Source organism: Ornithodoros turicata, chromosome 1 (genome assembly GCF_037126465.1).
Source record: "Ornithodoros turicata isolate Travis chromosome 1, ASM3712646v1, whole genome shotgun sequence".
Lineage (NCBI taxonomy): Eukaryota > Metazoa > Arthropoda > Arachnida > Ixodida > Argasidae > Ornithodoros > Ornithodoros turicata.
Genome location: NC_088201.1, coordinates 37,104,358 through 37,130,940, shown reverse-complemented (window position 1 = coordinate 37,130,940; position 26,583 = coordinate 37,104,358). Strand labels below are relative to the sequence as shown.

Genomic DNA, 26,583 nt, shown 5'->3' with positions numbered 1-26,583 from the left:
TCGCCAGTCCTAAAGATCGGAATTGCGGCTTTCCAATGAGACAGTAAGGTTTCATGGAAGAACCAGCACTATATTGCTGAAAAAATGCGTCGAATTTAGCGGCTAGACATGTTCGCTAGGACTTTCGGCGCTTCCGAGATTCCGTGTGTGTATATCAAAACCTTAAAATTTGTCTTGGTTCTAAAATTAAACTTGCTTCGTTAAAGGTGTACAGAAACTGTTTTCAGGATAAAAAGTCCAGCAAAACTGGCACGCCTTCCCGTACGAAGACCCTTCTGGAAAGTTCAGAACTGCCACTTGGACCTGTTGGTGAATGGCTGAATTCATGATTAAAAGCGTTAAACACTTATAAACAGGGACGACCACACTGACAACACACCACAAAATGCTTCTGGAAGGGCCACCTCCTAAACCTTCAAATACGGAAGTTCCCAATCACGCGGTGATGCGCTCTCGCTATCCCAAGAATGTGCAAGCTGAAAAGCATCTATTACGGGCACTGCACGAGAAGAACTGCTTTGACGCATTTACACAGCATTCTAAGCGAATAAAAACTCGGAAGTGACACTCTATACGTGTAACCACTTTCCTGCCATATAGTTAAATACAGCATACAATGTGTTTAAATATGCCCTTCCTGCTCAGTGGATCCCTATGGATCCTGCTCAAAATATTAGAGGTACACCTTCGTCGGCGAAGAGAATAAGTTACGTATGATAACAGTCTCTTTTTCTTCTTCTTCTTCTTTTTGTAAAGGCATCCGGCACTTTTCTCTCTTTCTCGAATGAATGACATTCTGTGTCAGCATTCTTATCACTTGGCCCCTAGTTGATTGATGATCAAAGAACTGAGTCTGTAAGACGCCACATGTGAGGAGGAATCTTTATCGGGGAACATTTCTCGAAGAGAACGTTGTCTTACATGAAGCTATTTATTTTTGTCTATCCCCTCATATTAAAGTAGTAGCATTGGGGAAGAAAACGTCAAGTTTATTTCCCCAGAGTCGGATCCATAAAGCACGTCGCAGTCTGAATGACTGATAACCATTCGGTATAAAATCGAGAGCGCCGGTTTATGGTTTCTCACGCGCCGTTTTATTGATGCATCCCCTTCTCGAGAATCCATAAAGCGTTCTTTGTTTACAATGCACGAGGTGCAGACAAGCGAAAGAAGGTGAGCCAGACGATTTCGACATAGATAACACAAGTTTCCCAACAAAGCTTCAACCTGCAGCGAAGCAACGGTGCCCGGGAAGGCATCCTTGAAATTCCTTGGATTCTCGAACGGCGCCTCACGCCGTCTAGCGCGCTCGTCAAAAATGGAGTGTCGCCTGACAACTGCCGGCAGAAACCTCATCTCGTTTTCGAGTGCAGATCTGTCAAGCCGAGCTTCGTTTCGGCTTTTAATGACGGGGACAAGTACTCACGCGCAATGACACTCCAATTGGTGGCGCAATTCTGACGCGCAGAGTTCTTATGTGGCGTAAGCCCGCGTACCGCAGTTCGTGCCGCACCGGGGTTTCGGACCTACGTCCCAAGCCGTGCGCAGAACGTATTTAGGTTCTTAGACTGAAGTAGCTGCCAAGCATAGGAAACTGATAATTCGCGGCTTTACGTCGTGAGACAATCAGGAGCGACGCCACAGTGATCAGTCTGTGGATTTATTTTGCCCAATCTCAGCACACCGTATTTAACGTCTCTCGCGGAAGATGGCGTGTCTAAGCAACTACAAGTACCATGTCATCAAGTTGCTGGCGTCCTCGCCAGCGTTCGAACCCGCAACCTTGGGATCGGTGGGCGGACACGCAATACCAACTGACCCACCGAGGCCAAGATAGCGTAGGAAGGTTCTAAATATGCGTTAATTCAGCGAATAAGGAGGTAATGAAAACATCGAATTGCTTTCGTCGACATCTCCTTGTGTCCACAGGGTTGGAAGCTCCGCCTTGGCGCACGTGAAACTATACTTCGCTTTGTGAATAATCGCGGGGAAACAACAAATGCATGTAGTGACGATGAGTGAGGAACGTCCCGTTCGCAGCAGCATTCCTTCATAAGATAGGTGGCGTTGGATCGCCAAACTGTTCAACTTGCGGAACTGTGGAGAACACGGAGCACATGCTGGCCACCTGCCGACGCTTCGACTCTAGTCGGCGAACACTGAAGAACGCCCTCGCGAAACTTGACAACCGACCTTTTAGTGTTAAGAAGGTACTGGGGAGCTGGCCAAGGCAGCACCAGCAACCTGCGCTGTGTGCACTGGCGAACTACCTCAAGGACGTACGTGGTGAAATAATCTTTTAAATCATTCAGTGCTTCCACGCGTCAAGCGTCCTGGAACAGCTGGTCGCACCAGTGCCGACCTACGTTTCCATTTTTGTCTTTCTACTTCTGATCTATTCTAAGTGAGGAAATTTGCCACTTTTTCAACAAACCCCAGCTCCCGCGACTTTGTGGCTAAGATGATCGCCTTCCCACATCGAGGCTCGGAGGTGACCCGGGTTCGAATCCCGGCTGTGCTGCCTGAGTGTTTTCCCTGAGTGACGTTGTAAGGCAAATGTTCGCAAAGTTCCCTGTGAAGTCGGCCCAGGACGCACGATCCCCCGATCAACATGCCGCCACACCGACAGCCAGATCCCTCGGCAACAACACGCCACCAACAGAAATGCCCAAGAGTTGTCGAAATGGTAGGAGGTTCCGGGATCCACGTCATGTCACAATCACAATTTCGAACATCAGCGCCGTGGTCAATGTGTCTTCTAATTATACCCTCCTGAGGGTTAGTGAATGATCGTTGAAATTACGCAGAAGGGGACGTATATACACGATCTGCACAGCGGCCCTCAAATTGGGAGTGGTCGTGTCTCATTCAATTACTGAAACACCTCCTCGGTGTCGGCGCGTCCAGCCTCTGTTCCACGTGTGGTGTGCGCGGTGACCTCCATCACATCCTCCTGGTCTGCGGACAGTACCATCGCGAGCGCGCCGTCGTGGAAATTGCTCTGCAAGGCGTCGATCAACGCCAATTCGACTTAGCCAAAATTCTCGGGCCATGGTCGGACCCCTCACATCTGATGCAAGGCCTACTAGCTGTTGCTGAGTTCCTCTCCAGCACTGGACTAATGACGAACTCTAATAGGACATCTTTCCATCATCATCACTTTCTCATCCCTTCCACAAGCGCAATGAGGCAGTTTACCGTCATAACGGCGGTGAATGACCCACAGCATCATCATCCCATTTATGTGTGTGTGTGTGTGTGTGTGTGTGTGTGTGTGTGTGTGTGTCAATTACTGAGTGGCGTACCCGATACATTGGCGGTATATCGTTGGTGTGGACTAGTGCGCCCTGGGTCGACTTCATGGAGAACTGTGCTGACATCTGCCTGAAGGCGTCTGCGGCAAATTCAGGAAGAATGCCAGAAAGTCACAGTTGATGCCGGAACTCGAAACCGGGTCACCTTTCATCCAGGGTGCCGATGTTCTCATTCGGATTCGCGTCGCAACATTAAGAGTAGTTAGTAGACGCGTGCCTACCAATACCGTATCTGCCAATTCACAATACAGCGGTTTAGAAAATCGTAAGCGCCCTATTGTGGTGCCGACATGAATATCTTGTCGTTGTTCGCCTTGCAATATGGGCAGCATAACGACTGCAGCCGATGATAATGCGAAGTGATGAGAACAGATGAGGGTATAGGGTAAGCGCCCTCCGATTCCGACTCCGTATCGCTGTCAGCCAATGAGAACGCAACCCGCTGAGTCGAAGGCTGGAATGTTTTATGTAAGGGATCCCTACTGATCCAAAGGCTTGCGGGCTCGATCCCTGCCGAGGTATATATGGTAGAAGTTGCCTGGACACAGCGTCTTCCGCGAGGGACGTTAAAGGTGGTGTCTGGACAAAAAACGCAATTGAACTGAAGGTGCGATCGGAATAGTGGGTGCTAGATATACATTGTAACCAGAATATTTCGTTTTGCAACAGTCAGAAACATTAGAAAATCAATTTAATCGGATTTTGCAGCCGGCTGCGCGCTCCCGGCTGAATTCATGCAACAGTGTGCGGACCGACGTCACCGGAGTCTGTTATGAAGGCAGACTGCCCGTCTCAAAATGTTGTCTTCCGACTCGCAATCTGCTGCCGAACAGTCGCTGGAAACACCTGCGTTCATGCTTTCGGTAGTATCGGATTGAAACCAGCCTGGCGACGCCGTCAGCTGAGTGATTAAGAATCTCGCCGGCAATGCCAATTACGTCACCGGAAGAGGCGAAGCCGGGAAACCGCGGGAAAGCCGTTTCAACTGGAAGCTGGCAGTTGGTTTCGAATTCGACGTTTTGGATGTTTTATAAAAAAAAACACGAACGAATTTTGCGAAACGTTTTTGGTGTTTCCTTCTTGGAAGGCATCTCCAAGTGTATATGACATTAACTTTAGAATTCCGGATTCCTCGCGGACACCACCTTTACATAAGGTGTTCCTTGTGCTGAAATATCGCCGCATGTTAAAGAACCCTCAGGTAGGCAAAATTAATCCACAGACCGACCATTTTGGCCTCGTTCATTATCATAGCTGTCTCGGGACGTAAAGCGACGAATTACGTTTTGTAACGGAGCCCTTACACCCCTTCTATGAAAAAGGAGCCCTTTACCGAATCTGTCTCGTGAAGTCAAGATGGCGACATCTAGAACTTTCCGCAAGTGCTTCACTATATGAACGATGATTTATTCCTGCTTCGTGAAATTGTTGAAATTAAACGCAGGCAAACGAAGTAACCATACGGATTGCAGTAAGAGCAAGTCAATTCCTCCCGCCGCCACACTCGGCCCAGTTGGACTAGAGTGGTGGAGATGCGCCCCTTACACTAAAACACTTCGGAGAGAGCTCCGTATCCCGTTCGCGTGGTCGGGGTGTGCCTACGATTCTAAAAAGAAAGAAAGAACTAAAGAGGAGAATGTTCTTGCTTAATCTGGCAACGTTAGCACATAACTGTTGTGATATAACTGTAATAATTCCATATACTATTCTAAGTGTACTAAGCATATAGTACCAATCATACTATACAAAGCGTTCCATATACTAACTATGTATACTATATTGTGATTTCAGCCTATGGACGATGGAAGGCACTTCGGGCCGATTTCGGCAAGAGTGACGCGCCATGGACAGGACGCTTGTCGTTGAACAAAGAGCCGCGACGTAATCAGCGATAACGATAGGTCCCTGACACTTGTGAACTTGTGATTGTCAGCGAAAACAGCTGCGCGTGGCACTCACTTGGAGCATCTCACGTGACGCTGAAAGCTCAAAAATCAGCAGATAATGTAGGTATGCAGCGCAAGAAATATAAAGAAAATAAACCCCTTCGCAACTAGCTCAAAGTTGTGTATGTGGCGTCGTATGCTCAGTCGACTCGACTAAGAGTCGACTCGACTAAGAAAAACAGCTTCAATTTAAAATTGGAATGAAATCTGCAAAAATTTGCTTCGAGCACAAGTGAAAGGTGACCTATGCTACTCAGAGTGCAGCAGTAGTGGGTTGTGTAAGAGCAAATACGCAGGTAACCGACAAACATTATCTTCTCGTCCTGTCTTACTTCAGGTCTGATAAGTATATCACTTAATGATGCGAAAGCGATATTGGCGAGTTTTAATACATTGGAAGAACTCTACGAGAACATAGGGTAAAAGAAGTTATCAAATCCCAGCTTAGCAATGTAATGTCACCCGCTTCAAACAAACGGGGCGATTGGCTTATCATGTTTTCGGAACTGTTATCGTGGACACCTCCCGATGTACTAAAACTCGCTATTGTGAAAGAACATATCTGTTGGGTTTCACGTGATAGGTCTTTTTAGACGTTCTTTATTTTTCTTCTCTTTTTCTTTTCTTATAGACCTGGAGCAGCTCGTCCCGCGGTGAGCGGGCTCACATCTCCATTGTTTTCTCGTATCATCATGACTTCATGATGACTTTAAGTGTTGTTTTCGTCCGTTTTTTTTTTTTTTTTTTTCGGCATGCGACAACCTTGCCTTTGTGACGAACCCGTGAGGTGCCACGGTCACCTCTTATTAATCATCTCTTGCTTGCACAATACCAAGTCGTATTTGTGTGACTAAATTACAGAAAGTCAGAAATAGCTCTCAGCAGATCAGAAACCTTCGTTTCTCTAAGTAATATCTGGAGAAACCTACAGTACAGTCGCTACCAACTTGGAGGCAGATTGCCTGTTGCTATCCCTTGAGGGAGCAAATTCAAAGGTACTTGTACGGAAGAGCTATACGGTCTAAAAACGATGCATTATAATACGCTATGGTAAATTGTCTCTGCGCGGGGGAAAAGGTAAAGTTTGGAAAAACCACGTGACAAAGCGTCTGCCCACTCACAAGGCAGCAATATAGGGTGGGGAGGGGGCATTCGTATAGACCGGCATGGGTCCACAGAAGAGGCCACGTACGCCTCAAACTTGAACTATTTCCCCCTTATTTGGGAGAGAGACCAATGAGGTTGTTCCACTGGCAATGGGGAAGAGAGGGAAACTGGAGAACTGCGCGGACAGCTGACCTACTTGCATAGCGTACTTAGTGACTCTTCTTGACGTGAGGGCACTTTGAGGTACATAATTCCGGCCATTTCGCGAGTCTACTTCGAAAACACCTATATAGGGTATTATTATATGGTGGATATAGGGTGGTATGTAGGGTGGACAAGAGAGCACAGGTGACATACAAATTGTATTCTTGAAAGGGAGCTAGTTGGATGCAACGCAGTTGACAGTCGGACGCAACTCCTAACCACCTGGAGGAATATCCGGATTTCGAGATGTTCACATCGCCACTGGTGATCGTGATACAGATGTCGTTGTCTGCAAGTTCTACCGCGTAATAGTAAGCGCTTTTGCAAGTCAGCTTCGCATTCTTTTTGTGAGTATGCCTGTTCATAGCCACCGCTTTTCCTCAGAATTTCAGATATTAACTCTCGTTAAAAAGTTGTTGAAATGAACAACGAAAGGCTTCGAATTCTCGAAAAAAAAGCAGTAAACTCCCCAAAACACCTCGAATATACCAAAAATAAACCCGGAACCCTAATTATCATGCACGCAATAGAGCATATGGCATTGGATCTTGTAAAAAAAAAAAAGAAGAAAACTTTAAAGAGGCAAAAGGCTTAAAGATTGTGCTGCGCGAAGGAGAAGTCTAGACTGGAGCTGTTGACTGGCCTTGAGGTTAGAGTCCTGTACGATACTGAGCGACGTGTATATGTGCCGCCACTGCAAAATTTAATTCAACGGGGCATCGTAATTCTTTACATAAACATTAGAGGTGAACCACATGTGCACATCTGGTTTGGGTTTTGCGATGGCGTTCGTGCAAGCAGGAACATCTATGCGGACGCTACAAGGACGTGCGTTTGAGAAAGGCGCCGGGTGAGGAGTGTTTCGACATTCGCTAAAACGTAATCAGGAAGTTTCGTCTCGTATCGGTGATTTCTTTGCTTCGCCCGGTAAAAACCAGAAACTTCATCTTCACAGATAGCCCAAGCAGCACAATGTACTGGAAGTCGAGTGCATTAGGGGTGGACGGTATGTGTCTTATCAATGTTCTGTAGTTTCATGATTCTGTTCAAGGCTTTTCATCTACCCGTCCACCCCTATTGCACTCGACTCTCAGTGCATTTTGCTGCTTGGGGGGTGTACAGGTTGCTGGTAAGCATTCGAACTGCTCTACAGCACAAGCATGTGCAATGTCCGGCTTTCATTAAATGTGCTACGTGCAATGTCGGGGGGGGGGATATATTTATTAGAAGACAAAAGAAAAGGAAGAAATGGAGAAGGAAAGGTCAGCCAAACGATATGTCGGCTTGCTATTCCGCAAGTGAATAATTAGAAAACTAAAAGCAAAAGCCCCCTCCCCCACTCCTTCCTGCTGTCCTCTCTCCTTCTGTCCACGTCTGTACGCCGCTCATAGCCACAGTTGCTTCGCGGCGCTAACATGGAATTAAAAAAAGAAAAACAAAAGACAGGCGAAAGAAGGATGAGAAAGGAAAGAAAAAAAACTGAACAAAAGCAGGCGACCGTAATCTAGGGCCTATCACAAGGTAAGCCAATCAAGCCACGAATTCGGGAAAAAACTGAGGTTGCAAAATTAAAGGGTTTTACAGTAGTTCTTATTGTTGTGGCGCCTTTAATTATTCCATCCTCTATTGAGACATAATAATAATAATTAGTAGTACAGAGCAAGGTGAAATAAAAATTGAGGCATATGTTTTGTGATACTGTATAATACTATATTGAGGCACAATCGAGGGTGTACCCCGCTTTGTTGGCAAACAAGGGTATATTCCTTTATTTCTGCGCTATTATCCCGACATGGCGAGGATTTGGCTGCAGAAATTGCTATGTTCGAAATCCGCGCCAGATAAAGTCCTCGTAGGTCCGGAGTATGTGCCTGTCCGCAGAGTTCTTTCTAGCTGGACCGCATTCCGTGAATGAATGCCATGCATGACGCCACGAAGGAAAATCTTGGAAAATCCTTCGCGCGTGGTTTTTGAGCAATGCTCTTACTCGTGGAATGCGACTCTTGGAAATCTATTCTCAACAGCGGGCCGCGTCCTCGAATGGAAAACGAACATGTCAACGACAGGTGGTTCCCACGTACATATGCAAAGCAGTGGCATAATAACTGTATGTAGAGGAAAACATTGGCTTGTCCAGCGAGTTACGCTTGCTACGCCCCATACTTGAAAAAAAAAGAAAAAGAAAAGTCAATCTGTACTACGTAAGAAACACACAACAGGAAACTATCGTCCAGACTAGCAATAGGTGCCAAATCTCGAATTTGTGCGAGTATTGTTCACCCAAAACCCGCTTTACCCAAACGATCGAAAGAATAATACCCTAGTCAGACGGCAAACCTATAAGGCCGTTAGCGGAACCGCCGTTACTTTACCTGTAGTCCAACCACCATTTCGAATGTCATCGTTCTCTGCCCTGATTTGTTGAAAACGGGAGACGTACGCCTTTTTTGTGGCAATTATGAACTGCATAATCGTCACAAAAAAAGGCGTACGCCTCCTATTTTCAACAAATCAGGGCAGAGAACGATGTCATTCAAAATGATGTAAGTAACGGCCGTTCCGCTAACGGTCTTAGGTCTGCTGTCTGACTAGGGTATAACTTCGTCTGCCTCTCCATCGTCAAGCTCAAGGCCACTTCAGCCGTCAGCCAGCTTGCTTGTCTGCTGTAGTTTCAAACTTTGTGGTTTCGGATGTTTGATACGAAAGCCCGCATGGTTGTATAGAAACTATCTTTTGAGCACGGAGAGCTGACAAGGAAAGGCATAAAATGCCACATCAAACACAAGGCACAGAATTACTTCTTTTAAAAAAATGAGCCTCGTACGTGGAAAAGTGAGGAAGGGACGAATGTTGTGCTATCCGTTAGCAGTAGTTGTGTGACGATAAGTTCCAGGACGGTGCTCTCAAGTTTCCACTAATACATAACGTGGTAGTTCACAGTTGTCTTGAATATATCTTCTTAACGATAACACTATCCTTCTGATTTATGCCCCCCCCCCCCCCCCACACGTTTCTCTCCTGTGTCTTCATCATCGCTATCCGTCTGTGAAAAGAAAATCACTCGCTGCATGCCTGCGCTCGTATAAGGAACACTTCCTGTAACTCTATGAGGTCGACATGCACTGTACAGAGGGGATCCAATTGGCTTCGAGACTTGACATATACGGCTGTCGAACACACTCCAACTTTCGAGTAGCTTTTCTTTTACTCCCATAATTGCTGACTCCAAAGAGGCGCTATAGCCCGCCCCTTGTAATTCACACGAATTGCTCTTACAAGTTTCAGCACGTAAAAGGGGCGTTTTTGAAAATGAAAATAATGTTTTATTCCGCAGGCGGTGTAATAACGGTAAAGTAACAGTTTTGAAAAAAGTGTTTCCAAAATATCCACCAGAAACCCTGTTTTGTTTGGAATACACCTCCTCGAAAAGATATTTTCTGTAGAATGTGCCGCCTGGAATGGTGCTTTTTGTAGAATATACACCATTTAGAAGGGTGTTTTACAAGACCAGAAAGTTGTAACAAAAAATGATGTGTGCCTGCAGTGTATAGAAACAGAGGATGCAATATACCATTTTCCACTACTGTGAAGAAATGCCACTTAGAGAGCATCCAAGTATAGATATTCTATCTCTTTTCTTCATTCGCACCGTTTGCTACACCTCAAATTTCATTTCTAGCAGACGACATTTTCGCGGAGTGATGAAAACGCCGTCTGTTATGAAGCGCTATTACTGGTTCGGGGCAGAGTTTTGATTTCTGGGATTGCGCGAATTCCGCTTCGCAAGCTAATGGGGAACCTGCCAACAACTCGAATGGAAGGATGGAATGGCAGCAATCGAATTGCAAAATCGCGTCAGGATATATGATGATTGGATGACATGCATGGGGCTCTACGTCGCGCTACAACTGTGATCATTAAAGCCCGGATTTTTAGGTACGAAAAAAAAAAACTCGTTTTAGGCGCTAAAAATGTCATTATAGGCACTATAAATTGTCGATATATTTTCTTTTGTATGTAGCTCTGAAAGTGCAAAAAACAAAGTGAATACATCCGCGAGAACAATATCGTAAATGGGAGTTGTGACTGTTTTTCTAAATTTTTTGCTGCACGAAATGCAAAACTTATCCATCCTACTACGGTCACACGGCATCTAGCCATTGCCACTGGTTCCACAACACCTCTCAGAAGGACTTGTCGCGGACAGCATACTGGCGCTATGCGAGATGGGCTTCGAGTATCGGAGGCGTTAGTCTAACGCGCAAATTTCTTAGTCCTCGAACTTTGTAAGCTTTCCCTTCTAGATTTCGTTTTCGGCATTGTCACAAGGCTCGAAATAGCAGGCAAATATAGTGGTCCAACTCTGCTTACTGTAGAAACGTCATTTTCGCTCGTGGCCCTGACGTGGGCGGTTGCCAAACCGTAGGGATTGTACCGGAATTATACCTACGTTCGTTCGTCAAGCCCCTCCTCTGCGTTTTACCGTGTGTCAAATTCGTTGTACAAAAAATAAAACGAAAAGAACAAGCGAAGAAGAAGGAGAAATTTAAAAAGCTGCGGGGACTCTTCTAGATACAAACGGGCAACAGCGCTGCGAGTTCTAGATTGAGACAACACCGTTACGAAACGTGCCTCTATTTTATAATAACGACGCGCGAAACAACACAATGCTGAAAGGGATGGAAAGATCGAGTAAGCGACTGTACCGAGTAACCGATTTTCAATTGTCGGCTTACATTCGTGAACCTTTGAGATGCTCGTTTCTTTCAAGCGATGGGTTTCAAAAGGACGTGCGACGTGACCAACGTCAATTTCGCCTGGACAACGGAGTTTCGCCACCGCTTTAGTGCCATTATAGGCATTTTCCTATGCTTATGCGGAGTTTTAGGCATCTACGCCAAAATAGGCGCAAACGCCGGAATAGGCATTTATAGACATTATCAAATCGATACAGCAGGTTCCCCAGCGCCCAGTTCGTGCTCCTGTATTGAAAAGGCACTATTAGAACCACACGAGAAAAAAAAAAAAAAATAGGCAATTGCCTAGGAATCCGGAGTCTAGTGATCATTAGAGTCACCCTAAATAGTCCCTATTTAGTGACTAGTTATCATCAGCGACGCCTCAGTGGTTGGGTTGTGCATTCATTTTACCAACCTACCGGGGGAAACTTCAATGTATGCCACAAAGTGTTATTACCTGCATTCTCCACCCCCAGTTCCCATTCGCTCTCTTGATCTGAATGGACGGACGAAAGGTACCGAGGTTGATAAAACCGCGTCGTTGGATTTGCACATTCGCCATGCACTGTACTGGTTATATATAGAGAGAGGTAGTGATGTGAACTTGACCGTCATAAAAAAAACACCAAACCAGACCCGGTCTTTGCTACAGTCCCACGGTATTATGTAAGCTTGGTTGCTTTGATAATTTGCGTGTGAGTGCTTCTATATCCTATTGTACTATACACTCTTTCTGGATATGTGTCACAGACTCGAGGTATATACTCGAGGGAGCGACACACCTTTACTAAGTGCTAGCTAGAAGTCATTGACTGACTGTTTACTATGTCTAAAGTTATTGGGCCTTGGAGCAATGAGGTACCAGCAGGTACCAGCTCTTCCGTCAATTATGGGTATCCTATAAAGGCGATGCGACTGGCATGCTGAACGAACTATTCCGCCCCGTAGCACCTGCGTGCATGTTACGTATACCACATCTTCATATTGCTCATATCCACTCACACGCAATGGCGTACCGCAGCTGAAGCCGTGAAACACCCCATGACATTGTCATCATGAATTTCTTCGTGTTGTTGTTCGGATGTTACAGAAAAAAGAAAACGTTTACTAACAAAAGCGCACTTGTGCGTTGCACCAAACAGACGCTTCGAAGTTCGTAATTGAAGGACATAGAAGAATTCATTGATTCATAAAGTGCAACCTAATTAGACGCACGCGAACCTAAGCAAACGGTGCCCCGCTTTCGAACGATTCAGTGCTCATTCCTTAATTACTCGTTAATCACTCCATTAGTACGTTGTGGCATGTATACGTATGCTTCATAGGCTCTAATGAGGATATTCTTTCTCTCAAATCCAATTGTACTGCAGACCGTGCCACAAACGTGCTGACTGACGCAGCTGCACATTTCAGTTACAACTGTGGCAAACGCCCTCAGTGCACTACACACGCATGCTATAGCTCCAGTAAAAAGCAAACAAACAAAAGAAAGACAGCGCGAAAGCGGCGATGCAGCGGAGGTGCTTGATATAGTTGATTGTAATACTATAGTTGATAATAATGAAGTTGATTAAACAATTAACGAGAAGAAATAAATAAATAAACTTCAACCATGTGTTTGTACTTGTTTCCGTTCCAGAATGTGCATTCCCTGTGACACCTGGATGGTTGTCTCGCGACGTAAAGCCGGGAATTATCAATTATCAAGCGACACCCGCTGACGCTGCATTCCAGCAAAGCGACAACCAGGCAAGATCATATTAGCTCTCATTGTCATGCGGTGTTTAAGCTAAACGCACCCCATAAATGATAGTTGTCGTTTTCGCGCTTTAAGCCGTGTCTACATCATATCCACTCTGTCTGGAGTGCCATTCGAGCGACACAATAGGCAGCTCATAGATCGCTAACACATCGTACAACCACTGAAAGGCGTGAGGAAGCGTGGGGAGGAGGTGGGCGCATCTTTCTAGGAACCGCAACTGTGGAGCCCCGAAGGGAGCATCGCGTTTCAATGCACCCCCTGCCCTCCCCCCACCCACTGATGGAACTTGGGAGCTGCGGATGTGAAACCTGCGCGTTCACGCTTTCGCGCCAGTCATCGGCGTGTCGTTCGTTTTCGGGGCTGAACAATGGGGACGGTTGCAGATGTGGCACAGCGTTGCCCTCTGGCTCGTGGAAAGTACAGCGGAAAGTGGATATAGCAAGTGAACGTCGTTGCGTAAGCAAACGTGTCTCCTTGATGAAAGATGGAAGTCACTGAAAAGGTTAGCCAGCTGGTAGTCCTACAGCTGGCTAACCTTTTCAGTGACTTCCATCTTTCATCGTTAATTTCTTAGGCACTTCGAGATTTTGTATGTATTTGTCCTTTCTATGCGTTCCAGCCTCAGAACATCAGCTTCTCGTGTCTCCTTGTGCTCAGCAATTTCTTGTGACTCGAGCTATTATGCACTGAAGATTAGATCAGATACAGGGATAAAAACGTGGGGACGTTAGAACCGACGTGAGCAGGACTGGTTACTCCAATGCTCGAACACTCTAAGAAAAGAATGAGCAACTTTAGTCCTTTGAGGGACTGTAGATGCATTGCCACAATCATTGATCCATTTCCTAGGCTAAACGCATGTAGGTTCATGCGAAGTTTAGGGAGTAATTGCAGTGATGGGGGGTATTGTAGAGTATTTGTGCAAATAACGCTACACTGATTACACAAATTACTGCAAAGTAATTTCAGGGTCAGGGAACTAACATCGGAACAATCTAGGGGACTAAGAGCATAATTACTCCCAAATTTACTCTTTTTTTTTTTCTCCTATAGATTCTGGGAAAGCATACCGGGAATTTGTACTGAACATTAAGTATAGTATAGCATTCTTTTTATCGTTATAATTCTCCCGCAAGATGAGAAATACTCGTTTCTCGAAGGACTATATGGGAAGCTAATTGATCCCCTATAAAATCGCCTTTAAAAAGTCCCCTCGGGCTAGACGTCTGGTGCCTTGTCTTCTCCGAGTGGACATGTCTCCTGCACTCTTATAACAGGACTTCACCGCATAGCACGCAGCTAGCCAACCATCATCCCGAATGACATCGTTATCTCCCCTGATTTGTTGAAAACGGAAGGCTTACGCCTTTTTGTGACACTTATGCAGAACTGTTAATTGTCACAAAAAGGCGTACGCCCCGCTCTTTCCACAAACCAAGAGTGATAGGGGTATCACTATGTACTGTTGCGGACACGGTAAGCTAAAATCGCCTGTCGGTACTTCGCCGTCCCCTATTACCTTGGTTGCGCTTGAAAGTGTTTGTGCCAATATTGTATTTGAAGTTGGACCATGTGCAGCACGTGTTTATTACTCGAATGAAATAGTCTTGCAACACATGGATATTTGAGATGCGATAAACCACACTGAGTGCTGATTTTAGACAACCGTGTCCCCTACAGTACAATGGTTGACCTTCAGCGTGCTATGTAATAAATCTTTGTTGTAAGAGTGCGGAGTAGTTGAGAAATTGTTTTCCTATATAGTTACTGTTAGGGGAGGGCCCGTTTATCCAAACCACTTCTGTTCTTGCAAACGGGACAACACCACAAGTCAAAGCCGCGCGAATTGTAAGGGAACTGCGAGTAAGGTATGGTGGGCGGGTGTGGTATAAAGATTTTTGGAGAGCAGGAGCTCGGGTTGACTGTGCACGATTGATAACGCCAACGTATTATATGATGACACATAAATTAGGTTCTCGTTGCTTTTACTTGATCGTAACTGCTATCATGTGCTGCTTTCTCTAAAAAAGACAAAAAAAGAATACCTTTCAAAGGATCGCCAACGAGCAAGTATATAGCAAAAACACGTAGCACAGTAGCTATGGCTCAATCAGCAGAGTGGGCAGTCGGATAAGGCGTACATGGCGGATGTTTATCTCCTTTTTATGTCGAAGCCCGCTTAGTGCGACATGTCCGTCGCCTCCACCGTGGCGTGTGACGGCTTTGTCAGGGACCTGTCCGCGGTCTCGTCTTTCAGGCAGTGCTGCACATGCAGGCGTTGGTCCGTATATATATATATATATATATACACACACTTTGAGACCCCCTCAAGATGCACTCATTATAGGGTATTCAGTGTTTTCAAACATGCCTGTCTTTTCTTCCTTTTGTTTTGTTTTGCTTCCCGTCGATTTCGCGTCGTATCAAGGCTAAACAAGCAGAATATAAAAAATAAAAAGGACAAGAAACAACACTAATACAACTGGAATTAGAATTTTCCATAGAAAATTACTTGCTAGTGATGCGTATTTCCTTAGTTCCACGGGCAAGTGTGCGACCTGAGTCCATTTCGCTATTTCTACCGCTATTTCTCGCATTATTACTCACCCATTCGTGCTCAAACTACCGGTTACCTTTAGCTATGTTACACATAGTATCAGAAAGGGATGATTATTCGTCGATAATTAGTGGCTTCTTTGTCGCTATAGAGCATCAGGGGGAGATCAGCGTGTGTGAAGATCTGGTGTACGACGGAAAACACGTGGATGGGTCGCACGTCGTGCAATTGACTCAAATTTAGATATTCCTATCTTCTTTCTTACTTTCTCTTTTCCTGTCTATTTGTTTCCTCTCTCTCGTTCTTGCAAGAGCAACGTTCTGATCAACTGCACAAATAATCTCGTATTTAGTGTTCCGGTTTTCGTTGCACACATTGTTTGTGAGGGCAAGCACTCCGGTTGTCAACATATACTGTAAACAGCTGCATGGCTGCTGTCTAATCAACCCTTTCCCCTTGCAGATGGAAAACAGAGTAACGTCTAAGTTGTGCCAACGTAGTACCTAGATTTGCATTAGGACGTAGTTCGCAATACGGAATGACTTTACTAACGTGCCCTATATTCTTTAGTCAACGTTCTCCCGTATTCCATGTCGGTCATCGCGGGACAAAATAAGAACCCGTAGGATATATGCGAACGTTGCCTGCTGCTAGAGCACTTTAGACTCTGGCAATCTATAAAATCCTGCCAACAGAACGGAAGAAAACAAAAAGCACAAGCTCGCAGCATCAGTGCACCTATATGCACTTGCCGATGGCACGTTTTCAACGTAGTAAAAGGGAGAGGAAATGCGAAAGCGGGAATCCCGATTTCGCACCAAATTAGGCACCCTAAGCTTTCTTGTACTAATTGCTTCAATTAAACTCTATTATTTTCTCCATTAAGCGTTCCTATAATTGAACTTATACGAGCGTATGAAATCCAAGATGTAACAAAACACACTCAACTAACACGCAAACCAAAAACAAAATAAAATAAGACCGCGCTTAGGTTACCAGGTCGGATGACCAAGTTGACTCTCATAGACAAACAACACTGGGGCGTTCTGTCTTCTTTGCTCCTCTACGCACCTCAAGGTTACGCGCATGAAAAGCAGCTCTCTGTGGCAACCTCCCAGCGACCTCACGCACTTTCTTCTTCCTTCCATGGTGCTCGTTTAAGTTTAAGTGAGAGCGTGGAGTGACGTGTGCATCATGGTATCGTGCTTTGTAAAGGATACGTACAATCCTGCACCGTTCACGTGGCACGGTATTACGGTCCTTACTAATATTGGACGGAAAAACGCTTTGGACAAAGTAAGGCGGCGCTGTTTTCGTGGCTCGACAAAAACACGTGCTCGTCTCGTTTATTTGGATCGTTTCGATACGTGTTGTCAACTGCTATAGAACGTGGAGACAATTCAAACTGTGGACCGGGGACATACCAACGTATATCCGCAGTCCTTAGCCTGAATCGTACATCTGTCATCGTGTGGCGCACTACGCACAAAACGCTGAGAAGGGAGATGCACCCACCTGTGGCGGCGAAGAGTAGCCAAACTGCCCGTACGACATGGTAGGTTCGATTCCACACAGTTTATTGGCAAAGCCTTTCACCTAACGTCACCGGATGGAGCACACGTCGGAACACCGACAGAAGTGAAACGTGGTAACACTCAAACGCATGAAGAGCGGGGGTGTCCAAGCCACTCCATGGTGACCCAAGTCCAGTAGACGGACAATAAACGCGTGCCAGTCTAGACACGCGTGGCACAACACGCAAGTTGCAGCGGACGCGTGCGTTACCCCACGGCCAACAGAGGCTGGATTAAAATGGAGACGCGTGGCCTTGAGGCGGGGCTTGCGGAGGCGGTCAGCGCGCTAGCCCCGCCCTCTCTGGGTTGATTGGCAGCCGTTCCAGACGCCCTTGCTCACTGCGACAGCGTGTCTGTCCGCTCTACGCCCTGCTGAACAAGTGTTGTGACATCAGCTAAATCAACGGTGGTAATGTGCTGCACCCTACTGTTGTTGTCACTCTGCTTCGCGAACATTTTGTACGTATTTGCTTGAGCACGGCAGATTACGTGTGTTACGAAAGTATTTCAATCTGGCGGGCACCACTTTTTCTTTCTCTTTCTGGCGAAGAGAACAACATTTGATGGTTATTTTCACTCGGGCTGGTATTCGCGGCGGATTTTTAGTTTTCTCAGAGCGTGCACCCGTCGCATGATGCACAAGCCTGAAAAATAGCGAGACGTTCGGGGGTCAACGGGTGGAACATGGCGGAATCTTTCTGTCTACCCATGCTTTAGTTGCGGTTCAGTGCAGCAGGGTTTCCCAAAATTGGATAGTACCTGTGCACTCATAATACAACTTCACCACATAGCACGCTGAAGGTCAGCCATTGCGCAGCATGATGTCGTTATCACTCCTGATTTGTAGAATGCGAGGAGCGTATGCCTTTTTGTGACAATTAACATGACTGCGTAAGTGTCACAAAACGGTGTGCGCCTCCCATTTTCAACAAATCAGCATGCGGAGAACGATGTCATTTGGGATGATGGCTGGATCTGGGAGCGTGCCATTCGGTGAAGTTCGGCGTAAGTGTCGAAAACAGCTGTGGTTTGTGAGGAGGGGGAGTCTAATTAGTTCACACCTCTCAAATGCCAAGACTGCGCATATCGTAATCTCCGGCACTGCCGATGAGATGCTGCGCAGGCGCGTCAGGATAGCACGCACGCTGTGCTGCAATCACGACCTCTATCACAAAAAGATAAACATCCGCGAATTCTACGCGAAATATTCCGCGTTTTACACTGAGCAAAATTTGTAGCCACTTTATCGGGCAAGATGTCGTCGGAGGCGCGAGTGAGAAAAGAGCAACGTCAGAGTTATAGTGAAGTGCGCGTCACCATCTGAACCTTACTTTTTGTCCCAAAAGGGCGTACGCCTTTTTGGTGACAGTTAACATAGCTGCATAAGTCTTACAAACAGACGTACGCCACCAGTTGTCGACATGTCATTCGGGATGATGGTCGGCAACGAGTGCGTTCACACTCTTAAACAGCACTTCACCGCATAACCTTTTTAAAATCAGTGGTAGCACCGCGAAGCAACTGTGGCTATGAGCGGCGTATAGACGTGGACAGATGGAGGGAGGATAGCAGGAGGGAATGGGGGACAGGAGGCACCGCATAACTGAAGTTCTGTTGTAAGTCTGTATACAATCTCTGCCACAATGAATTGATTTTCTAAAATTTTCAGTTCAGTTCATGAATATAGTTCCAGGGAATCAACTCCACTCGTGTAACATGTTTTGATACCGCCGTATTGCACTTCGCGCGCACCCACTTTACGCCGACAAATATATATCCGCGCAACCGCCTGACACGCCTACATGTGCTGCGGAGGGATGTCATGTGCAGGAAGTTCGCCTAGCGATCTCAAGTGGGGAGCTGCCGCGATATACGCTGCAGGGACCCGCGACGCGGGCTGCAGTGGAGGCACAGCTGTCACACTGGATCAGCAATGTTTTTGTGGAATGTATACGTCATTTTCATATTACATTTCTTTCTCATGGAGAATAGAAAATGCACTAATATGTGACATCCAACCGTTTGTGATGCTTTACACAACGAAGTTACGAACCCTTAACGAAGTTTTCCTGTTATTTCCCGCTGTTTCCCTGCAACTGAAGAAGGCAACAGTTGACTGGTGCACTACTTTATCTACTCCCAATTATATTCTACCTTATGTGCACGGCTAGACGGGCCGCTTTTTAAAGTACACTCTTAAAAATGAACTTCACCGCATAGCACGCTCCACGCCAACCATCATCTCGAATGATATCGTTATCTGCCCTGATTTGTTCAAAACTGGAGGTGTACGCCTTTTTTGTGACAATTATGAACAGCATAAGTGTCACAAATAAGGCGTACGCCTCCCGTTTTCAACAAATCAGGGCAGATAACGATATCATTCGAGATGATTGTTGACTAGGAGCGTGCTATGCGGTGAAGTTCATTTTTAAGAGTGTAGATGGATGTGACACCCCCAAGCAGCACAACAGCCCAATATTGGACCAATATTGGCAATACTGACCCAATATCGGTTCAATATTGGGCCATATGTGCTGGCTTTTCTGGCTTCCTTAGCCCTTCTGGCAGTTTTTTTTTTTTTTCTGGTACTGAGGTATAGAGTATCGCAATTCCTGCGATGAAGCATCTCATCCCATCGTCATGCATGTAGCTGTTGTTGTTGACAGTTGTTTTTTTTTTTTTCTTTCTTTCTTTTTTTTCTGTCTGTTTTTTGTTTGTTTTACGATAGTTGGGGTGTTTGAGGCAAGGTGATAGGGAAAACACCTGGCGTGACCCAAGCAGCACAATGTACTGAAAGTCGAGTGCAATACACTCTTAAAAATGAACTTCACCGCATAGCACGCTCCTAGCCAACCATCATCTTTAGTGATATCGTTATCTGCCCTGATTTGTTGAAAACGGGAGGCGTACGCCTTTTCTGTGACAATTATGAACAGCATAAGTGTCACACAAAAGGCGTACGCCTCCCGTTTTCAACAAATCAGGGCAGATAACGATATCATTAAAGATGATGGTTGGCTAGAAGCGTGCTATGCGGTGAAGTTCATTTTTAAGAGTGTAGGGGTGGACGGGTAGGTGGAAGGCCTTGAACAGACTCGTGACACTAAACAACATTGATAAGATACATACCGTCCACCCCTATTGCACTCGACTTTCAGTACATTGTGCTGCTTGGGGAGTTACGTAGTTTCACTCTTTTCAGTACCTGCTGTGCCTCGCGTACCAATGTTTGTGCACATGGACTCTGTATCCCACCAAACGAACAACAGGCCCGGTCCTGAACCTTCTTTTCTTCCTGTGAAGGCGCGCAACTCGGAAGTTTTTCCAGAAGTCGATATTCGAGCGAACCTTGTCGCGTGCAATGATTGAGTTTCAGACTAAGATATTTAATTCGGTATTGTACCGCGGTATCGTATCTGATATTCCGTATTGAAAGTTTACGCTCCAGTTTTGCATAAATTAGGAGTGATATTTCCTGATAAGTACATTCTTATTTGTCTTCGAGTGACCGCATATTTATACAAGCTGTTTATTGTTATCCTGTTATACTGATTATAATTTTTTTTATTAAAAAACCATGGGAGCAGCATAGCTGACGTTTTTCCAGGTTACTTTTACGGCCAGGTGGACATCCTGCCCAAGAGAGTATGTAACTACGAGGTCAGTAAGGAGCTGAAATTCATTCATTGGGTTTTTAAAAAAGCTTTTCTAGGAAATATGAGATAGCAGAATCGGAGCCAGTCATTATTCAAAGCCATACTATTGTTTAAAAATCTCGAAACGAGCAACTACGCTGAAATATACATCGCCAATTTTCGCTATGCAAATTAGCCGAAACTGATGCAAGCGCGTCTCGAGCACGTGGAGAACAACACCCATTCCACGTCGGGGAGCCACGGGCTCTGAAGCGATGAGCTGATTGGAGTAGGCGATTGGAGTAGGAGCTGATTTGGCTAGGCGCCAGATAAACGATGAAAATTGATGTTCTGAGGCTGGAACACAGAAGAGAGGACAACACAACACACAAGGCTCAAGTGCCTAGGAACAATGAAAGAAGGAAGTCACTGAGAAGGTTAGCCAGCTGTAGGACTCAAACCAACATCCTCTGGCGCCAGATAAACTGTTTTGCGGCCCAGAGAAGCTCCCGGAGGCGCAGGTCTCATCTTTTCCTGCGCTCCTGGTGTACCTGGTTTCGGTTTCGGCTCATTTGCTTATCAAAATGTGGCTATTAATATTTTAACATAGTTGTTCGTTTCAGGATTTATTAAAAATAGGATGGCTTTAAATATCGACTGGCTTCAATTCTGCCATCTCTGACGGATTGTCCGCCAGGCCGTATAACCCGCCTGCAAAAATGGCATTTATGCTGCTCACATGGCTTTTTTTATGTATTTTTTTTATGACGGATAAAAACGAACACTCCGTATATTTATGTTACATTGCCACGGTATGCAGTGGCACTATTCGACGAACAGTTTAAAAGCGCTTTATAAGCCCGCTTCACAAACAAAGCACTTGAGCCAGTATCGCTCTCAGAGTGTCCTACCGGGGCCCCATGCCGCCAACCTACTTACCTCGCCAAAGAATTATCTCCAAGCGGTATATCAGTGAAGATTGTGGTGTCGATGGCTAGATAATTCGGAAAGTTGGAGCAATTGTCGGCCGCAGCAAGTTTATCGTCATTTGATCTTCAATCTGCTGTGCGAAAGGCATGCAGACCATCGTCGCCACAAAAACATACATAAAAGCGTCCGTGGATATCGCATACCGTCACAATGCTGGAGAAGTCTAATGTTTTTATTATTATTTCGTGTGAGCGCCGCGAAGCAACTGTGACTATGAGCGGCGTGCAGGCGTGGACAGATGAAGAGAGGACAGCAGGAAGGAGTGGGGGACAGGAGGGTTAGTACGCGTCCTAGGCCGACTTTAGGGGGAACTGGGCCAACATTGAGTCGAATGTGTTCCGCGGTATCTTCGGGTGCCGAGCCAGGCTAGGGCCTAGCCTATATATGAAGACCCTGGTGCAACTTTCGGAGTATCCCGTCTGCAAGGGGGTTGCCGATATTGCTCTGGTTCCGGGAGCTCTTCCGTACATTCGTGTATGGTACAGTTGGTGGTACAAAACGCGCACAGTTTCTGGACGCGTAATTCGCAGGTAGTCGAGTTGTCATTTGGTAAACCTTCACACAACACTTCTCCTACCGAATAGCAATTCCCGATATCCTATAGCTGAGGGAATGGCGGTTATGAACGGTGGATCCGTGCGCTGGTGGCAGCTGATGCTCCCAAAGTGGATGTCACGATATCCCACCGTTAAGAATCCACCGTTTAAAATCAAATCTCAGATTTCTAAATTAAACCTGTAATATGAAGAATGGCGGAATGATAGTGTTGAATAATACATATTACTGACAGCCAGTAATCTACCACCAAGCATATGATGACTTTTGTACAGTATACAATAGCATTGCGTACTGCATGTAACTGGGAACACAGTCTACGTTTTTCTTCTCTGTTTTTTTTTTTTTTTTTTTATGAAAGGAACAGATTTAACTACTTCTATCGCATGTTTCCAATTATACCTGCTCCTTCTCGAGTAACAGAAAATAATGACCTTTGCAGTCAAGTCCAATTGAGATGAGATCGCCACGATGTTCCTTCATCATCTGTTTGAAATCGTCGTAGTTGAGCTCTTCCTTGTTCTCCAGACCAGCAGGCGCGTACATCCCACGAATGATGTCAGTCGTTTGATATTCGCTCAGAGAGTTTGTTCTTGCAATGTCCACAAGGGACCTGAGCATCTTAGTCCAGCTCCTGCTTGTGAATGACACCCGTCCCGTGGTTGTCGCACATGTCGAAGATGATACGGAACCAATATTACCAATGCCAATACCAATATTACTTAGTATTGCGTGATTTTGACGCAGGTAGAAGTCATTGTCGTGAATAAAAGAAAGGTTTTTGGCGACCGTTAGGCTTAGCGTGGCGGGCCACATCAGAGTAGCAGAGATGGTCAGAAGTTGGTTAGCTTAGGTTAGTTTAGTTAGTTTAGTTACGCTTTTTCATTTTTTTTTTTTTTACAGTTCGCCACGCGGTGGGGGGCGGCTGGGCACGCGCGCAGCGCTACACTCTTAAAAATGAACTTCACCGCATAGCACGCTCCTAGCCAACCATAATCTCGAATGATATCGTTATCTGCCCTGATTTGTCGAAAACGGGAGGCGTACGCCTTTTTGTGATAATTATGAACAGCATAAGTGTCACAAAAAAGGCGTACGCCTCCCGTTTTCGACAAATCAGGGCCGATAACGATATCATTCGTCATGATGGTTGGCCAAGAGCGTGCTATGCGGTGAAGTTCATTTTTAAGAGTGTACGCTAGGCGCTGCTTGGGATTTTGAACATATGGGATTTTAAACGGTGGATTCTTAACGGCGGAATTTCGGGACACCCCGTGGAGGCAGAGGGTTTCACCGTCATTTTCCTCTCCCAAATGCGCTACCAAAGGTGCCATATTTCTGGAGATGGGTTAAATGCCCGAACTCCCTTGCTACGCCACTGACGTGATAAGTGGACATACACTTTACACTCAGCCATGCAGCTTCGGCTTCTTTCTTCCAGTATGCATGTCATATGTATAGTAAATAACCATAAAACTCTGTCACGGTTGCCCGTCGCGCGATCCCCCAACGGAGTGAGATTGCTCTCATTGGCTGATGTTCGGCATGTGCCTTCTGCTGTGATCCCATCATTCGTCACATTATGACGTGGACCTCTGACACGTGACGTGGGCTGTACGACGAATGGAAAACGGGCTTTTCGCGTGTATTGGAATTGAACGCCTGATGTGCGCTTTCTTGCAGATGTGTGCAGTTGCATGCATTGCGTGAAACGTAATGTGAACATAACGTATAATGCAACGTAATAATGTAGCGTGACCAACTAACTCGCAATGTAGTAATCGAGTCCACCACAGTCAAAATCGTTATTTGTGCTTATGGTCTTGCTCTGCTTATTCAGAGGTTATCGTTTATAAAGCGGCATGGGCTCGCCCCCTGGCGGTTGTCATGAAGCTTCTTGAATCTTCTTGAGTCAAGTTCAGGTGCTATATCACCGTCCTTGGGTTTGAAGTATGAAGAGTGGAGTACCGTTTCCTTGAGTATAACTATATATGAGGGGAGACGAGTATAGAACCGTATAGAACAAACACCAAGTGCACGGACAGTACGAACAGTTTTTCAAGTCTCCGATGTCAGCTTCGTCCCTTCCTCGCCTTGCCCATTTCTACTCGAACTCATGGAAATGATACCCACTCATCTGTTAACCAAACTTTCCATTTGTTACTGCGTTCATTTTTAGAGTGTCTTTTATCTGGAGGATTCCGTAGAGTCTTGGTGTGGTACAAGGATGTCTTACGGGAAAACTGACTGAAGAAATAATCGTGCTCAAATTTGAATTGTATTTTTCGATCGCGTTGGACCAACCGTATGAAATGCAGTTCTGAAAGATTCGTTGTTTATTTAAATTCTGGCTCGTATATTGTACTTGCCGTATAGCCAACATTAGAAGAATTGCAGTCAACACCCGCGTTGATTTTGGCAGTGACATTTGAATTTACATGCATATCAATCATATTGGCTGACATATACGTAAACGAACAACGACGTCTCTGAATATATCGCAAATCATATACGTTTGGAAAGTGGTTTCTATGTCCCGCACTCCTATACCGAATGCCCTTCCCGAGTTTAACAAGTATGTTCTAGTGCTCTCTCGGCATGGTCAGTGTTTCGCACTTCTTTGTCTGGCATCTGTCTGGTTCCCCTTCTATTAAATCGCGCCCCCCTTCTTCCAATGCAGATCCGCAACTCCGACCAAGCGCAGGCGTGCAGGCATGCATTACAAACTCCCGCAGCTCACCACCCTCCAGCAGGCAACACTGCGTCGCCAGCAAAAAACGCGACTGTCTCTTGCCGGAATTCTCCTCGTTAGCCGAAGGACACAGTGACGGGTGGGTGGTCTAAAACAACCACCTAAAACAGGAGCCAAAAACGAGTTTAGACGAACTCAGCATGAAGCACCCAATGGGCTCATGACGTCCCGTTGGCATGCTGGGTATGTCTATTTTCTTCACTCAAGAAGCTCTGCCTTTTGTTCCGATTCCTAATTGGTCTCGAGAGTACAGCGAAAAACAATGTATACCGCAGTTGGCCGCGAAAGAACATGGCACCCCCGCTGGGTCTTGTAACGGATTGCTGTGTACGCCCGAGCTTGACTGCTACTAAAATGACCTTTTAAAATAATATGTGCTGCGGAGGGTAGAGCAGCTCTCCGTTTCACTGCGTCGACCACGCGTGTCGTTGTGATTTACGCTTTCCAAAGTTTCTGATGCGGAAAAACTCTCTGTTTGCTTGTACTCGCTTTCTTTTGTGGGCGGGGAACGTTGTTCGTTCACTCTAAACAAGCGAGTCTAACAACAATGTACGAAACGCGTTCGGACGGAGACGATGTTTCTGCAGTGTCTATTGTAGATAAATAAATGTATCTAATAAACTAATAATTATAAAAAATTTCTCTGGCCTAACTGTTTATGAGATGACCTGGTGATTAAATATTTCGTGGCTGTCCGCAAAATCAAAAGTTTATATAGGAGGATGAAGCGTTGAACCTTGTGTACGCGTTACCCCCTTTTTTGTTCCCCCTTTTTCCTCTTCTTTTCTTTTTTTTTTTTTTTTGTTTTGTCTTGTTGTTGTTTCTGCAAATTCCAAGTTGTTTTTTCGTGCCTTTCACGTGAGACGTCCGAATGATGTAATTTATTACTGCAGTAGATCCATCTCTTTTTCGACCAGCGGCATGGCCGAATGGGCTAAGGCGTCCGCTCGTTGGTGGTAGCCAAGGTCGTGCTGAAGACTGGGAGGTGGTGGGTTCGAATCCGGCTGTGCTGTCTGAGTTTTTCCCTGGGTTTTCCGAAGACTTTCCCGACGAATGTCTGCACAGTTCCCCCTGAAGTCGGCCCAGGACGCATACTAACTCCCCTGTCCCCCACTCCTTCCTGCTGTCCTCTCTCCGTCTGTCCACATCTGTACGCCGCTCATAGCCACAGTTGCTTCACGGCGCTAACACGCAAAAAAAAGGAAGGAAAAGAAAAGCATCTCTTCTTCGCTGGGCTAGTAGTTTTGGCTATATTGTGTTAGGTTAAGTTAGGTTAGGCGTGGTGGGAAAAATATGAACATGTTGATGAACGTAATAATCAGATTATGTATTTGATCTTTTTATTTGATTTTTTTCCTCAACAGAGCAAGAAAGACTACGAGCTAAAAGATTAGGACACACAATTTGGCATTCCTTCCTAACACTCATCAGCCAAAAGTAAAAAA

The 26,583-nt window shown here is 45.7% G+C and overlaps 1 protein-coding gene and 1 long non-coding RNA gene across 4 annotated transcripts in view; one reads left to right on the top strand and one right to left on the bottom strand.

Moving 5' to 3' along the window:
• Positions 1 to 17,414, bottom strand: part of LOC135378020 (iroquois-class homeodomain protein IRX-6-like) — a 100,187-nt gene extending 82,773 nt beyond the window's left edge. For both annotated transcript variants that reach the window (XM_064610840.1, XM_064610841.1), the window contains exon 1: positions 17,145 to 17,414. In XM_064610840.1, the coding sequence (XP_064466910.1) occupies positions 17,145 to 17,183 (39 nt within the window). In that variant the 5' untranslated portion in view covers positions 17,184 to 17,414. The remainder of the gene's footprint in view (positions 1 to 17,144) is intronic.
• The window catches only part of LOC135378025 (uncharacterized), a 259,572-nt gene extending 233,855 nt beyond the window's left edge, over positions 1 to 25,717 (top strand). For both annotated transcript variants that reach the window (XR_010418237.1, XR_010418238.1), the window contains exons 3-4: positions 12,950 to 13,059; positions 25,067 to 25,717. This is a non-coding gene — a long non-coding RNA (uncharacterized LOC135378025). The remainder of the gene's footprint in view (positions 1 to 12,949; positions 13,060 to 25,066) is intronic.
• The last annotated feature ends 866 nt before the right edge of the window (positions 25,718 to 26,583 follow it).